Source organism: Schistocerca cancellata, chromosome 10 (genome assembly GCF_023864275.1).
Source record: "Schistocerca cancellata isolate TAMUIC-IGC-003103 chromosome 10, iqSchCanc2.1, whole genome shotgun sequence".
Lineage (NCBI taxonomy): Eukaryota > Metazoa > Arthropoda > Insecta > Orthoptera > Acrididae > Schistocerca > Schistocerca cancellata.
This window is the reverse complement of record NC_064635.1, coordinates 104,261,954-104,279,280: the sequence shown is the minus strand read 5'-3', so window position 1 is coordinate 104,279,280 and position 17,327 is coordinate 104,261,954. Positions and strand designations below refer to the sequence as shown.

At 38.5% G+C, this 17,327-nt stretch overlaps 1 protein-coding gene across 4 annotated transcripts in view; it reads right to left on the bottom strand.

Annotated features, from left to right (window-relative positions):
* Window positions 1-1,738: 1,738 nt before the first annotated feature.
* Window positions 1,739-17,327, bottom strand: part of LOC126106847 (pyruvate carboxylase, mitochondrial) — a 183,017-nt gene continuing 167,428 nt past the window's right edge. For all 4 annotated transcript variants that reach the window (XM_049913241.1, XM_049913243.1, XM_049913242.1 and 1 more), the window contains 3 exons: window positions 15,643-15,786; window positions 7,672-7,961; window positions 1,739-3,379 (listed from right to left, as the gene is read on the bottom strand). In XM_049913241.1, the coding sequence (XP_049769198.1) occupies window positions 7,713-7,961; window positions 15,643-15,786 (393 nt within the window). In that variant the 3' untranslated portion in view covers window positions 1,739-3,379; window positions 7,672-7,712. The remainder of the gene's footprint in view (window positions 3,380-7,671; window positions 7,962-15,642; window positions 15,787-17,327) is intronic.

Sequence of the window (17,327 nt, the reverse complement as noted above, 5' to 3'; positions counted from 1 at the left end):
TCATCATCATCATCATCATCTAGAAAGAAATGAAGTGATTCTTGTTTTCTGGAGCTGTGCACCAAGCTAAGTAAAAATTAACAATACGGCTTAATTTCTAAATGTATTGTGGTTAATAACAATGAAAACAGTGAAGTGTGTCCTGCAGTAGCTTCAAAGCTGTGTGACGTAGCAAGGTGAATGACTAAAACTTTTCACTTTTTTCATTCTGTATCTAATACAGGTGCACATCTCATATACCAATGAACAGGAATATGTGAAATTGTTGTTTTTACAAACACTCATTTAAACATACAGCTCTGTTTATATTTATCTTCTTGATTACAATGACGCACTTTGTTTATTTAAAGGCAGAGTAATTAAAAAGTATAGGTAATTAAATTTATGACAATGTCATATAATGGAAAAACACTGTGAGTGAGTAATCAGCAGAGGAGTTAATGTTACCACTCATTTGGAAACCAGCACACCCAACTTTCCAAGAACATATTTGGAATTATCTGAAATTAACTAACATGTGAAATAATTGGCATTAAAAGTTCCAGCCCTCCAAATTTCAGTCACCTATGTTGCCTTAATGATTGCAAGATTCTGAAATTTGACAATACAATTTTATTGCAGTAATTTTTCTGAATCAGACAACACCTCTCATTAATTAATCCAGTCAGTAACTAAGATTTTGAGTGGAGTACTTTGATTCTAAAGTATTTATTTCAAGATGGATGTCATACTCATAAATATGGGATTCCAAAAACCGGGTAATAATAATGTTTCATGAGCTGTTGTGAATTACTAACCTGAAACATTTTACAGAAACCAAACAATAGTACGGTCTTGGAATCCATGCAAAACGGTATAGTCTAACCTCGCCGAATTTCAAAACATTATGTAGTTTTAGAATTCACAACATGTTCTTACACTTGTCTTTAAATTGTCAACCCTAACACAAAGTAGTCAGCTAGTGGCTTGCAAGCATTCAGGTAAAACCTCAACCACTAACGAAAAAAATCTGTACCCGACAAGCACACTGCAAACGTCTACATGTTGGACCACATTAGACTGATACACATATAACAAGTTTGTGACCAGCAAGTACAGAGAGAACATCAGCATGTTAATTCATGTGAAAGTCTGAATTTGGTTAGCCTGATGCTCACAATGTTGTGTCGGTTCAGGTGAAATTCTGCACCTTGATGTCCTAAGTGCAATGTGTGTGTGTGTGTGTGTGTGTGTGTGTGTGTGTGTAAGGAATATGAAACTGTGGAATATCTTGATGTCTTAAAATCTGCCAAAGCAGTAAATACTCAGTTTAAAAGAACTGAAGATCTGCAAATGTTAATTACGTGTCAGTATTATAAATTATGGTGACAATATTTTGAGCTGTTTTGTGTGCACTGTTACAGTCATGTTTCTGTCATTATATATATATTCTGACACTGTGAACTTTAACTAAACCTGTGAGGCTGCTTAACAGTCAGATGATTCTCCTTCCTCACATGCTAAAAAGGGAGATGATGTGCTTTCATTTACCTTTCATCTCCAGTCTACATCATCTGCATCTACCTGGATCTACCCTATGTGGCATCAGTTTTCAGGACATCATTTCAGTTTGACTAGATAGGAGACTTCAAGATGCTTCAAAACTAAGTGCAACAACAAACTACAGGTAAGCAGAATATATAAAACATAAGCAACAAATTTAAAACATGCTGATGATAAAAAGAAGAAAAACACTTAATACAAACGGATTTATTTTTATTTTTCAAATTTTAAACAGACACTATACAATTCCAGAATTAACTCTGAATGGACAATTTATAAGTGCAGTTGTTCAAAAAGTGAAGCTTACAGTAAATGAATGAAGTATATACAGTGAAAAATAATTTAAGAATGAAGTCACATTTCAAATGTAAAATTCAGAATTCATAACAATGAGATAAAGATTGTAACATCATCCAACATTTGTTTCAACAGACTTGCCTGTTCATCAGCCTTGTGAATGTTATTCATTTTTAGTTACGTATCACAGCTTCAGTTACATTCAACCCAAAATTAACCAATCATACATTAGAATCAAATTCTTTGTTTTTTACAGAGATGTGTTACAATTTGACATAAAGCATCTCCATAAAATTATAGCAATCTCACAACAGAAGAAATTGTTGTGGCCCTGGTTTCTGAAACTGTTGACTTGCTGTTGTTTGGCATTCTGTAACTGTAACAGGTTCATTTCTTACAGCTCATCTTTCTGGTGATTATTCATTTTCACATTTATCTGTTGTAAATAACTTTACATGTTTTTCCTGTTACTTCCAGTTTGTACCATGAAGTGGACTTTTTCTTCTTTTTTTTTACACACACACACACACACACACACACACACACACACACACACACACAATATGGGGAGTGGTGTGAGTGCTTGAGATTTTCCAAAATTTGTTACCAATTACTTTAGAGAACACAAAAACAGCAGCAGTATCATAGTATGACAGTCCCTTTCCTTTACAAATAGACTTAAAATGAGACAACCACTGACATTTTGACTTCCCCATATTTTTCTGAAGGAAGGGCTTAGTACAGTACTAAATGTAAGACTCACAACAGTAACAATTGTACTCTCCAGACACTAGCCTGTCATATGAAATGTCAGATTTTAAGGGGAAAAATACTATACTATATATCTTTTCTTATATATGTAAAAATATTTATCAAAAAGGACCAAAGAAACGTACATGAAAATTACACCCATTTTTCACAACAATAAATAGATCCTATTCAGTTACACGGCAGCATAAAAAAAATAAAAATAAAAATGCTAGGCCCACAAAATTATCACACATGCAGTCGAGCAGCATATTGTTCCCATCACAGTTTCACTCACGTTAACACATGACAGTAAGATGTTACCAGCACATTTTATCTCAAATATACACACTATTTATTTGCGCTTATGGTAACCAGCTACAAACTCTCACATATAAACACCTAACAGTCATAAAATTTTATTAGAGCCCTATGAACCACATCAACCATTTCAACATCTTATAACTCTATACGCTATTTTCACCAACAGAGAAAACTTTGAAAGACTTTCAATGGAAGCATCACAAATATAGCCGTAAGAATTGTTATATACATTTATACGACCTACAGACCAAACTGCTTAACAAGGTACATCAACGGATTTAAAAACGAAACAGCCCTAAGGTCCGAGTAAGTTTCTACAAGGAGTTCTGTCTGGCTGCAGATACCACAAATGGGAATCATTCTCTGATACGGTAAGTTTTTTGACACACTGCCACTTTGACAGCAATTCTAGTCTTCAGACAGATGTTTCCTGTTGCAAGTCTTAGCTTAAGATGTTTGTCAGTAAGCCCTGAAATACACAATTAGTATACATTAGAATCTGAATAATTTAACCAGAAAATAACTTGACAAGTGATCATGGATAGGAAATTGTTAAAATCTTGACTATCTCTGCTTTTACAAATTGCAGTTTTTTTAAAGTATACTCTATCTGACGAAAAGTATCTGGACACCCTTGCTTGATGGAGAATTGGCCTCTAAATGTCGTACGTGGTGGAGCCGCCAGCATAAAAGGAGGTGGGGAGTATTGTGTTATCAGTAGAGAAGCAGCAACAGCTGAATGGGTCAGCCAGGAGAGCTCAGTGAGTTTGAATCTGTACTCGTCATTTGATGTCAGCTGCGTAACAAATCCATCAGGGGTATTTCAACCCTTCTAAAGCTGCCCAAGTCAGCTGCCGGTGATGCGACAGTGAAGTGTCGAAGCGAAGGAATGAGCAGAGTTAAATCGAGATCAGGGAGCCCTCGCCTACTGACAGACTGGGACTGTCTAGCATTGCAGACAGTGTTTGCAAAAATTAACACGATATCGTTGAAAGGAATCACGTGAGAGTTTCAAAGTGTTACTAGCAGTACAGCTAACACAATGACTGCACACAGAGTTAAAAATACTGGGGTACAATGGTTGAGCAGCTCTTCACGGGCCACATTTTCTGCAGTCAGTGCTGAACAACACTTGACACGATGTAAGGAGCGACAAGTGCTGGACAGTGGACGACTGTCGCAGGGTATAGCTTTTTTCATCACTCCAAATCACTCATTTGCAACCTGATGGAAAGGTATGAGAGTGGTAAATGCATGGATAATCATATGTAGTACCAACAATGAAGTATAGAGGAGGAGGTGTTATGGTATCATGGTGTTTTTCACAATTAGGGTGTGATCCGCTTACTGCTAAATGCACAAAGAAATGAACTCATTATTACAACATTACACACTATGTACAGTAGTGGAACAGTTCAGAAATGATGCTCGATTGTATTAGCATGACAATGCTTCCTGTGATAAAACAGTATATGTGAGGCTTTGATTTGTCAACAATAACATTCCTGAAATGGATTGGCTGGCTCAGAATCCTGATGCGAACTCAGTGGAACACCTTTGGCATGATTTGGAATGATTACTCGACTCCAGACTCCAGTGTCCAATGACACTACCTTCTCCGGTTTCAGCTCTTGAGGAAGGAAGGGCTGCCATTCCTCGACAGACATTCAAACACCTCATTGTCTTCAGAGGAGTTCAAGCAGTCACAAAGATGAAGGATGGACAAATCCCATATTAATGTCTCCTAACAGGTGTCCAGATACCTCGAATCAGGTAGTATATTATTCATAAATCCAGAGTTTCAGAGTAAGTGTAGAATATCTACACGACACAGAAAAGAAATGTACGCCAAGATGGACTAGGTCAATTTACTACAATCCCACATTTAAATAATTTTGTATTCTAAACATAGTGCATACACCATAAGTACATCAAATTGTTAGAAATTGTTATAAACATATCATTGCTGTAAACTAACCTTTATTATTCAGTGTATAATTTTCAGACAACTGATGATAACATTGTAATTTAGTTTTCATCGGTGTACTCTTTTTCATGAAAAATTCTAAATTTACAATCCACAAAGACCATATAGTCTTCAAAATTCGATCCTGATAATTAACTGTTCTAGGACTGGTATATATTAACTGAAACCCTTTATTTTCCACTTTGCAACAAACAAATCTTTTCAGAAAGTATATGTTCAAAACTATCTTATTCAGGAATGTTCAAATCTTGAAACAAAGTCTTGTCAAGATTCCACTGTTACAGCCCAATTTGTCCAACTACAAAAATGTGTTGGTCAGTCAGAAGCAAGCTTTAATCAGTACCAACTCTTAAGTTGATCAATATATTCGTTCAACAACTTCAAGAAAAGGATAGATCATTACTCACTGCTGATACAACACACTGAGCTGCAATTGTGCACAACAAAAGAAGAGTTACACATTAAGATCTTCGCCAAAGCTGACTTCCTTTCTGAAGGAGGCTTTCGCCAAAGCTCAATGTTAACAGTCCTTTTGTTGTGCCTGTCTGCAACTTAAAGTGTCATCTTTATTATTGATATTCCAACCTGGAATTTCCATTGTTTAATGTATCCATTCACTTATTTATTCAGGTGTCACATAGCATTTAATAAGCACAGGTATGGTAGTTGTCTGTGTTGACACTTATGAAATTTTGTTAGGCCATTCACATACTTCGCGAGTTGCTGACTTGTGTGATATAACTGTCAAAGTTGCTAACTAAAAGCTGATCATCAATATGGTTAAAGCAATAAATGCAAATGAAGTAAGTAAACTAGGCTGTGTTGCGATGTTAAAAATCATCATTTACTTTTGAAAACAATTTCTTAATTAGCTGGATTAAAAATAGTGAAGATTAACATCCACGAGACTTAAGAGCCATAAGAACAAGCCGTAATGTTCAACAACCACTAGAGAATTTCTGTAAGTTCTGAAAGCCCCTCATAGGCAACTAATATGGTCTTTGGTGAATAACAAAGGTCAATATCTAATTATAACATGTCTTGAAAATACTACAATGTCACTCAGTTCCCACAACTGTATTCACAACCCTCCCTCTCAATATTTCAAAATCATGTGAAACCTCATAATTGGAGAAGGAGACAAGCAGGATTGTATCAGATTTGGACCCAGGACCAAGACACCCTACACTGCTTCCTCCACAGGCTAACATTTTTTCTTCCATCTGCTTCCCCTGGTCCTCCTCAGAGCGATGGGTGCCACGCTTCTGGACACTGACCTCCAAGCTATCACAATTCCTCCTCCTATTTATCATCATGCAAGGAAACCAGGAACATCCTACCCGCAATCCTTTCCAACGCTCCTAGAGTGGTATTCTGCTGCACACCAGGCTACAAATATATTAGCTTACCCTTGCATTACACCCACTCTCAACCCTCTGCCATATAAGTCAGACCCATGTCGAATACACAGATACAAAACCTGTTCAGTACACCCATGCAGCATATTTGACTCCAGTCCCGTCACAGCCTTTGTTTCAGCAAAATCTCCCCCCCCCCCCCCCCCCGCCCCCTCCCCCTCAAGGCTTTCTAGTAAATTCAATTTTCCTGAAAATTCCTGATTTCCCAAGTAATTCATACGTGGTAATCAGTTTAGCCCATCCCCAATCAGCTGTTACTGGACACATACACCAGTGACTGAAGTTTCTGACTGTGGACTGATAACTAGGGAGACAATTAGCCAAGAAAGTGTGTGCATCCTCTGCTCAAAAGTAGCAGAGTCATGTATGATATGTGATATTCAAAAAAGCAGGAAAAACACTTATGCTTTGTGAAAATGCAAATAATTTACTGTACAGGCATACAGCCTTCCTGTGCAAGAGCACTGCTGTAGATACGGTAGAGCACCATTTATCCAAATAGCAATCAATCGAAACATTGGTCAGTCAAAAGTACTCCAGTCAGCAAAATTTGCATGCGTCATATAGATGTTCCACTGGCACTAGCACGCACAGTACCTTTTACTAACCATAGCAAAATCTACAAGCATGCGATGCTGTAAGGGGTTAAAATAACTGATAGTCACTGGCAAAACCAAAAAGAATTCATGGACGGAGACTACCATTTTTACTGGATGGTATGATGCTGTCTTAGGCCTAATGTCAAAAACCATCAGTTTGCATCTGTGAATTCTGGAAATGATTTTTTGTTGTTAACAGCAATGAGTAAGCCTTTGAACCTTTAATTTGAAAGACAAAATGGGAACCTTAACTTTTTTTATGCCTCCCCCATTACTTCAAACCCCCACTCTAAGGACCAGGGAATCATTGAAAGCTTCAAACATTATAACAGGATGGGATACTGCCAAGGAGATTACAATAGCAAAAGCTTGGAATGAGTTCCTTCCTTCAGATGAGTTTATCACAGCAACTATGGATGCACAACACAGCCAATTTGTACCCAAATGGGGTAGGGCTGATTCTAGAATCTTCTCTGAAGGTAAACCAAATCTTTGACTTCTTTTCCTAAGCTCATGGGCCCAATTCATAGGTAATTAAGAACTTTTCACATATGCAGTCAGTTCTCTCGTGTTTCCATGTTATTTATAAGATGTGCGACACAAAATAAGTATGTACACATTTATCAATAATTCAGTGTGTCTTTCTTTCACATTCCTATGAATGCAGAAACTGCAAACATGCGACATTACCAATTGTTTCCAATACAGGATGACACACTACTGTAATTACGAACAGCCAGCTAAACGTCCCTCTCACCTGTAGTGGGTCTGTCTGTCTGGCACAAAATGGCAGCGAGCTTACTCTATCGTCATAAGGAGGTCATCTCCCTCGAGCTTCATGTTAGGTTCGATGTCCAGCTTCTTGACGACACCTGATATGGGTGCCTGGACCACCATCTCCATCTTCATGGCTGACAGAACCACTAGCGCCGCACCTTTCTCCACACGGTCGCCGACCTTCACCCTGATGTCTATGACGCTGCCCGGCATGGGCGCTCCCACCTGTCCCTTCACAGACTTGTCTGCCTTTGGATGGATGTGCAGCTCCTGTTCACAGAGAACACATGCAAGTTGAAAATAATTTTAATGGAAAAACATTTTTGTGCAAATTCTATATTGTGAATGCAAATGTTTCCAATGTTTCCATAAAAACTGGCACAATGCTCTTTATTTTCAGGTTGTGTAGGTGTCCTAAAATGCCAACATTTCAGAAACATGTTTGGGAACATTTATGTAGTTATGTTGGTATTTCATTATTTAGTGGAAACCCTATGCAAGCAAGAGGTAAATACAACAAGAAGGGTTAATTTATTTATAAAGTCTAGTGCTGCTTGTTTGTCTTGCCTACTGCTTGTTGTGCAAGTTAAAAGGGGGAATAGGAGGGAGAGGGGGGGGGAGAGAGAGAGAGAGAGAGAGAGAGAGAGAGAGAGAGAGAGAGAGAGAGAGACGAAAGCAGCCAGTGTAAAAACATAGGTTCGGTACAATCTCAGGGCCACTTGATGAAAAATGCAAGTGAGCAAAGCAAGCTCCACGTTCTGGCTCAGAGGGGCCAGCCAGGACGAACAACCACCGTGTCATCCTCTGCCAACGGGGTCATTTGGATACGGTACAGAGAAGTCTGTGGTCAGCGTACTGCTCTCCTGGCTATTGTCGGCTTTCTAAGACTTGGAGCCACCACTTTTCACTCTAGTAGCTCCTCAGTTGGCATCGCTGGGCTCGAGTGCACGCTGTTCCACTCCTCCCACCAAAAATTCCTGGCAGTGCCAAAACCTGAATCCGGATCTTTCACACAGCAGCCAGACATGACGACCACAGAGTTATGGAGCTGAAGCATTCGCAAACGAACTTTTATAGGCTGAAAGCCAGTGGGAGCAATACAATGATGAGCATATTTGCTGATTAATGAGAGCAGCAGCAGCAGCAGCAGCAGCAGCAGCAGCAGCAGCAGCAGCAACAACAACGTAGCACAGTTTTCTTGTTAAAAATCGATAAGCATTACATTTCTAGCATTTGTAGACTTAGAGAAAACTTTTGACAATATTGACTGGAATACTCTCTTTCAAATTCTGAAGGTGGCAGGGGTAAAATACAGGGAGCGAAAGGCTGTTTACAATTTGTACAGAAACCAGAGGGCAGTTATAAGAGTCAAGGGGCACAAATGGGAAGCAGTGGTTGGGAAGAGAGTGAGACAGGGTTGTAGCTTATCCCCAATGTTATTCAGTCTGTATATTGAGCAAACAGTGAAGGAAACAAAAGAAAAATTCAGTGTAGGTATTAATATCCATAGAGAAGAAATAAAAACTTTGAGGTTCGCCAATGACATCGTAATTCTGTCAGAGACAGCAAAGGACTTGGAAGAGCAGTTGAACGGAATGGACAGTGTCTTGAAAGGAGGATACAAGATGAACATCAACAAAAGCAAAACGAGGATAATGGAATGTAGTCAAATTAAATTGGGTGATGCTGAGGGAATTAGATTAGGAAATGGGACACTTAAAGTAGTAAAGGAGTTTTGCTATTTGGGGAGCAAAATAACTGATGATGGTCGAAGTAGAGAGGATATAAAATGTAGACTGGCAATGGCAAGGAAAGCATTTCTGAAGAAGAGAAATTTGTTAACATTGAGTATAGACGTAAGCGTCAGGAAGTCGTTTCTGAAAATATTGTATGGAGTGTAGCCATGTATGGAAGTGAAACATGGACAATAATTAGTTTGGACAAGAAGAGAATAGAAGCTTTCGAAATGTGGTGTTACAGAAGAATGCTGAAGATTATATGGGTAGCTCATATAACTAATAAGGAGGTATTGAATAGACTTGGGAAGAAGAGAAGTTCGTGGCACAACTTGACTAGAAGAAGGGATCAGTTGGTAGGACATGTTCTGAGGCATCAAGGGATCACCAATTTGGTATTGGAGGGCAGCGTGGAGGGTAAAAATTGTAGAGGGAGACCAAGAGATGAATACACTAAACACATACAAAAGGATGTAGGATGCAGTAGGTACTGGTAGATGAAGAAGCTTGCACAGGATTGAGTAGCATGGAGAGCTGCATCAAATTAGTCTCACGACTGAAGACCACAACAACAACAACAACAACAACAACAACAACAACAACCACCATTACAGTTTTGTTTGTGTAACTGTATGATTGGAGTTCATCTGACTGATCCATTTTCAGTAGCTCATTACTTCAACAGCTTTGTATTGTGTATCATTTTATCATACACAATTACATACAAAGTTATGAAACATAATTTGTCAGGAGAAACCACAGTAATGTAACATGACATTTCACCAAGAAACACCAAGGTACACTGTTAGGTTTTTTGAGAAATGAAGATACTCATGTGAATCGAGAGAGAAAGAGTCTTGTTTTTAACTGAAGTGCCCTAAAGTGAAGCAAAACATTGCCACTATGCTTCTGTCTATGCAGAGGCGAGAATACATGCAGGAGTTGCACCTCCCTCCCGTGGGAACATGTGGTGAATGGGCGTCTCCACCTGCTGTGGTGGACATGTTATTCCGTGCAGCCCACGATGGAAGGTGTTATGGTGGTCTGCCAAGGAATAACCAAAGATGCTGTATCAGCTAATAAATGTGTCATAAAATGAAACTAAATTGACTCACTCTTGTGTACGGAACAGAGAAAAGGAGCCTAGTGCTTATTGTAAAGTGCACTGTATCACACATTGTTTTTACAATAAATGGTTTAAATAGAGGAATTCTGGTTATGAACGATTTATGTAGCTATGGAGGAGAAATGAGCTCTTTTTCCATCTGATTCAGGAAATCTTCCGAGAAGAGGATCAGAGCACAGCAAAGAAGATCATTATCTGTGACTAACTAGCAGGACCAGCTCTACAAGATAAATTTATAGGCAACCATAGTGTACAGACGATATTAACAACCGAATTTATTTTACATAAGTTGTGTTCTACTCCAGGAGGTCATAAGCAGCTGGTAGGTTCAAAGTCTCCCTACAAGCACTAGAAACAAATCACCATTTGCAGCTTGCTTGTAAGAAAACAATCTCAGAATTTTATGATAATGTTAGTGACCCACCCTAGCTTCATGCTAAGAGCACTAAGCATCTATGACAGATTACTCGTCTGGCATAATGGCAATTTTGTTTACAGGACACTTTGCAGAGTTAGAATTAAAATTCACAGAACAACATTAGGTAATTGAATGTCATCACTGTCATACAGCTAACACGATTTAAGCAGTGCACACAGGAAACTCCTCAGCAGGCACAAATGCTATGTGCTCCATATTTAATCAGCATTTTAAGTGACACCTCATGGCAATGATGGGAACTGCTAGCTACCACATCACACTGTCAGTCTAAATGCAGCACCAGAACTGTGCAGTCCACCCGATTGTTATCCGATACATCCTGCATCGCAGGTCATTTCGCAAATCGTCAGTAGTTCACACCAGCCTCCCACGGTGATAGTTCACACTTGCCTGACAGTGCATTTAGCGGGGCCTCACACGATTCTGAGGTGGTACGGTACTCACTGCTATGTTGCAATGTCATCAATTTCACAGTGGTGGGGGACTCCAGTTTATCACAGTTCAGCCAATTTCACATGAAATATTTATAAATTATATACAGAAACCTTCCTCATGAATCAGTCTATTAGTGACAACTGTATCAAAATATGTATAGTAGTTCCTGCGATTAGCCCAAACATACAAAAAGAAATTGCAGTGAGGGACTTTATGCATAGTGGTCAGAAAGTCTGAAAAGCTTGTAAGGGTGTTGCAGGGTAGGTTGTGCTGAGAAATAAGTGTTCCAATTGATTTCCTAAAACCAAACCAGAGTGTGATTTGGCACTGGACAGTAGTAAGGATCAAACTCAAGGCAAAGACTGAGCTGTTTCCTGTGCTATTGTTTATGCTATGATAGCAACTAACATCAATTGTATCTGGTAGGCCACTTGGCTTTGCACACGCAACAGCCCAATTGGCTAACTTCGAATCAAATTATTTTCTGAACACTTATTTCTCAGCACAACCTGCCCTGCAACAGTCTTAAAAGCTTTTCAGACTGTTTATGTATAGGCAGAAGAAGATACATAGATAATGCATGTTTTGATAGCCTCCTTTAATTTCTTAGATTTTAACCATTTAGAAACACAGTGACATTGAATAGCTACACTTCCTTTGAAATTGTTTCTAACACAAGTACTACTTTTTCATCTTTGTTTCCTTGTACCTAATAATAAACCATACATTCATGAAACAGCAAGACCTTTTACAAGATCAATTTTTGAAAATTGAGTTGTTCAGAGTATAATTCACATTTGACTGATGACAACAGTGTAAACATTTTATTTAACAAAACATTAGACACTTAAGACTAGAGAATCAACATGCACTTCAATATCTAACCTCACTAACATCTGATTGTTTAGGGTTGATCTACTTCATCTGAAGCCTTACTTCTTTTCTACATACAGAAAACCATCTCCCTTTCTAAATTTTTTAATACAGAAAATATTACGACTGAAAAATGTTGTTGTGTAATCACTCAAATTTTAGACTGGAACCCTTTCAAAATTCTAGCATCCTTATTTTGTAGCTCTAATTTTTCTATATTAAATGTAAGAGACCACCTTATACTAGAAGAAAAAACATGACAGTTAACAAAATATCTCAAATATAAAATTTTTGCTTTTAGAACATTCTTGGCGGGCTTTTTGTGTATTTAAATTGGACTCCATGAAGTCTTTGAACATTGCCGACATTTTGTAAAATTGTTAGATATTGTTAACAGTGGTTTATTACCAAGGAAGTGTTTTATGAAAATAGACAGTAATTGAAATCTAAATGCAAACATTGTTGTCTTGGTTATTTAAAGTTGTTAAAACACCAATTTTTCATCAACCGAACTAGAAGGAAGACATCTTTACGAGTCCTTTAATGTCAGTAATATTACAGAGTGAGATACAGGCACAGATTGAATATGCCTTCACTGAGTAAAGCAACAACACTAAAAATAAATGTGGGCAGTAAACCAGCAGTGGAATCCTTTTTTATAGCTTTATTTTGGAGTATAAAATACTTTAAAATATACAGGGCGAGTCAAAAAGAATGTTACAACTTTAGGAGGACATAGAAATCTCTTGAGATAACTTACAGAATCGGTAGGCATGGCATGTTATAGCAAACAACCTCAAGTTTGATTCACACAGTGCATCAGTACCCCATACTGCCACCAGGAGAGCCAGCACAGTGTACAGTTAAAATGGCTATGTTCACTGGTGCGGAGTGTGCTCACTGTGTGTGCTGGTTTCATGAAACCAACTCTGCAACAACTATTAGGCATAAATTTCATACCGAATACGGTGAAGAACCTTCAAGGAGGCCTACAACTTACTCTTGGCTTAAGAACTTCGTTAAGAGAGGTTGTTCACTGTAACATGATGAACCACAAGGTTGTCTGCACAGTGTTGATTATGTCGAACAGGTTAGGGAGGGCTTTGACCACAGTCAAACCAGCACAACATGAGTCTTGAGAGACTGGCACTCCACACAAGACTGTTTGGCGAGTATTGCATAGATGTGTACACTCGAAACCATAGAGATTCACAGTGGTGTAGCACCTAAGCCATGCAGGTAAGGTTACACGTGGGGAATTCTGAGGAGAAATGTTGTGTTGGATAGAGGACAATGACACTCTCCTAAACACAATAATCTTCAGCAATGAATCAACATTTCATATCAGTGGCATGGTGAACACCCGTAACTACAGAGCATAGGGCAGTGAAAATCAAAATGCAACCCTGGACCATGTTTGTGGCAATCCCAAGGTTAATGTGTTTTGTGCACTTAGCAAACTGAAAGAGCAAGACACTTTCTTCTTCTTGTAGAAAACTGTCACTGGTGCTGTGTATCTGGATATGCTTGAAAACTTTTTAATTCCACAAATCGATGAAGATTACCATGATGAGAAGGCTTACTACTAGAAGACAGTGCACCATCTCATTTCATCATGGAAGTTGGAGGTTTCCTTGATAATCACTTCCCAGGTTGGTGGACAGGCTGTAAAGGGCCAACAACATGACCACCACGCTCCCCAGACTAGACACCACTGGATTTCTTCCTCTCGGCTTTCATCACAGACCTTGCATATGTTCCTACATTAGGAAACAACATAGCCAACCTGAAAATTCAGATCTACTGTGCTATTGCACAAGTTATGTCAAATTTTCTGCAACAAGTGTGGGAATAAATTTATTACCAGAGAGATTTTTGTCACATCACAAATAGTGGTCACACTGAACCAAAATGAAAGTTTACACTTATGTGAAACTTGCTGCTACAAAATGACATCTACCAATTCTATAAATTATCACAGTTAATTTCTGTATTATTCCAAAGTTGTAAAATCATTTTTGACTCTCCCTGTATCATGAGAAAACCGCATCATCTCTGTGAAACAACAATTGTGTTCATCACATTTCATTTTGATGTCAATGAGGCCAAAATTTGTCGTGTTTTCAAGAGATTCACCACCAGTTTTTTGTCACATGAGGACTATTCCAATGCAAGCCTCCATTTCATTTTCAACAGTTTAGCAGTTGCAGAAGAAACTTCACACAAGATTATCTACCAAATTCTTTATTTCATGAAAATGAAAACCTACGACAACCCAGAAGGCAAAAACATTCCGAACACGAAGAAAGTCCACTGAAAAGTAAATTGGAATGATAATTAAATCAAGACCCTAAGCTGTTGACAGACATTGATATACATCAATGGGGACAGTTGAAAATGTATCTGACTGGGACTCAAACCCAGGATCTCCTGCTTACATGGCAGACGCTCTATCCATCTGAGCCACCGAGGGCACAGAGGATAGTGTGACTGCAGGGATTTATCCCTTGCGCGCTCCCCGTGAGACCCACATTCCCTAGTTTATCTCCACACACTACATTCATGTAATGGGCAGGGGCACAACGAATGTAGTGTGTGGACATTAAGTTGGGAATGCAGGTCTCATGGGGAGCATGCAAGGGATAAATCCGTGCAGTCGCACTATCTTCTGTGCCCTTGGTGGCTCAGATGGATAGAGCATCTGCCATGTAAGCAGGAGATCCCATGTTTGAGTCCTGGTCGGGGCACACACATTTTCAACTGTTCCTGTTGACGTATATCAATGTCTGTCGACAGCTTAGAGTCTTGATTTAATTATCATTTCATTCCAAGAGAGCTACATGGTCACCAATGGTATATGTTCTTTCGGACATGTTGGAAATGTGTGCAGATACCATCATCATATAGAAAGGTAAATTACGCAATCCTCTCTTGCAGATCTGCTATCTACTCATAGACCAGTTCATACTATTATTACTATTATATCAACTGAAATCTAAAGAATTTGGGAGATGTTTACAAGAAATTACTGAGAAAGGTTCAGGTACTCTTGCTCAAATATTTTATTGAAAAATCATGGCGATTTCAGAAGAATCCCATTGTATCTTACGAAAAATAAGCACACCAAGGAAATAGCAAAATTCTGAGCTGTGTACTTTTAATAAACCAATGTTAACATTAAAATACTATTACTGTTCAGTAATTATATTTTAATAGTAACAAAATATCACTATCAAAATTTTCTCAAATGTCTTGTGTATCTTTATCAAATTTTGAACATGAACTCTGTAATTTACTAATATTTAATTTACAATGAACCAAGAGAATAATACTGTTCCATACCTTTACAGCTTCTTTGTCCTTTATGAATACCGACCGCAGCTGACCATTCATTTCAAAGAAAACTTCCCTTTCACCTGCTGGTGTCAAGTCCTCAGCCATCGCCAAAGTCTTAATGCCTAGTGTCTTTCCTCTTTCTATCGTGACCTGTGCCAAAAATACACGAGTTAAATTTCATTATATTTATGATTTACAAATTCAGTGGTCATTATCAAAGCATGAAAACTCTTCCATTGAAATAATAATTTACACACATCTTAGACAGTTCCATCCAAACCACTGAAAAATGATGTCAGTTTTTTTATGGACCTGTTGTTAGAAAAATGGACAATTGGCAGGTATCATCATCATCATCACCACCACCACCACCACCACCACCACCACCACCACCACCACCATCATCATCACCACCGCCATCACCACCATCATCTCAATTACAGTACTGGACAGCTGAGCACATATTTTCAGCACACCTACAAGAGTCTTGATTCCTCTGACATTTGCTGAAACGACTTCCCCTATTTTACAGCTGATTAGTAATTTCAGCCTTGGGAGAGCTAATCCTGACAAAACTCTACCATCTGGTGTGCAAGATGTATGGGACAGGCGAAATACCCTCAGATTTCCAGAAGAGTATAATAATTCCAATCCCAAAGAAAGCAGGTGTTGACAGATGTGAAAATTACCGAACTATTTCATTAATAAGACAAAGCTGCAAAATACTAACGCAAATTCTTTACAGATGAATGGAAAAACTAGCAGAAGATGACATCGGGGAAGATCAGTTTGGATTCTGTAGAAATATTGGAACACGTGAGGCAATACTGACCCTACGACTTATCTTGGAAAGGCAAATCTACATTTCTAGCATTTGTAGACTTAGAGAAAACTTTGGCAATGTTGAGTGGAATACTCTCTTTCAAATTCTGAAGGTGGCAGGGGTAAAACACAGGGAGCGAAAGGCTATTTACAATTTGTACAGAAACCAGATGGCAGTTATAAGAGTCGAGGGACATGAAAGAGAAGCAGTGGTTGGGAAGGGAGTGAGACAGGATTGTAGCTTATCCCCGATGTTATTCAATCTGTATATTGAGCAAGCAGTGAAGGAAACAAAAGAAAAATTCGGAGTAGGTATTAAAATCCATGGAGAGGAAATAAAAACTTTGAGGTTTGCCGATGACATTGTAATTCTGTCAGAGACAGCAAAGGACTTGGAAGAGCAGTTGAACGGAATGGATAGTGTCTTGAAAAGAGGATATAAGATGAACATCAACAAAAGTAAAACGAAGATAATGGAATGTAGTCAAATTAAGTCCGGTGATGCTGAGGGAATTAGATTAGGAAATGAGACACTTAAAAGTAGTAAAGGAGTTTTACTATTTGGGGAGCAAAATAACTGATGATGGTCGAAGTAGAGAGGATATAAAATGTAGACTGGCAATGGCAAGGAAAGCATTTCTGAAGAAGAGAAATTTGTTAACATCGAGTATAGATTTAAGTGTCACGAAGTCATTTCTGAAAGTATTTGAATGAGTGTAGCCATGTGTGGAAGTGAAACATGGATGATAAATAGTTTGGACAAGAAGAGAATAAAAGCTTTCGATATGTGGTGCTACAGAAGAATGCTGAAGATTAGATGGGTAGATCACATAACTAATGAGGAGGAATTGAATAGGATTGGGGAGAAG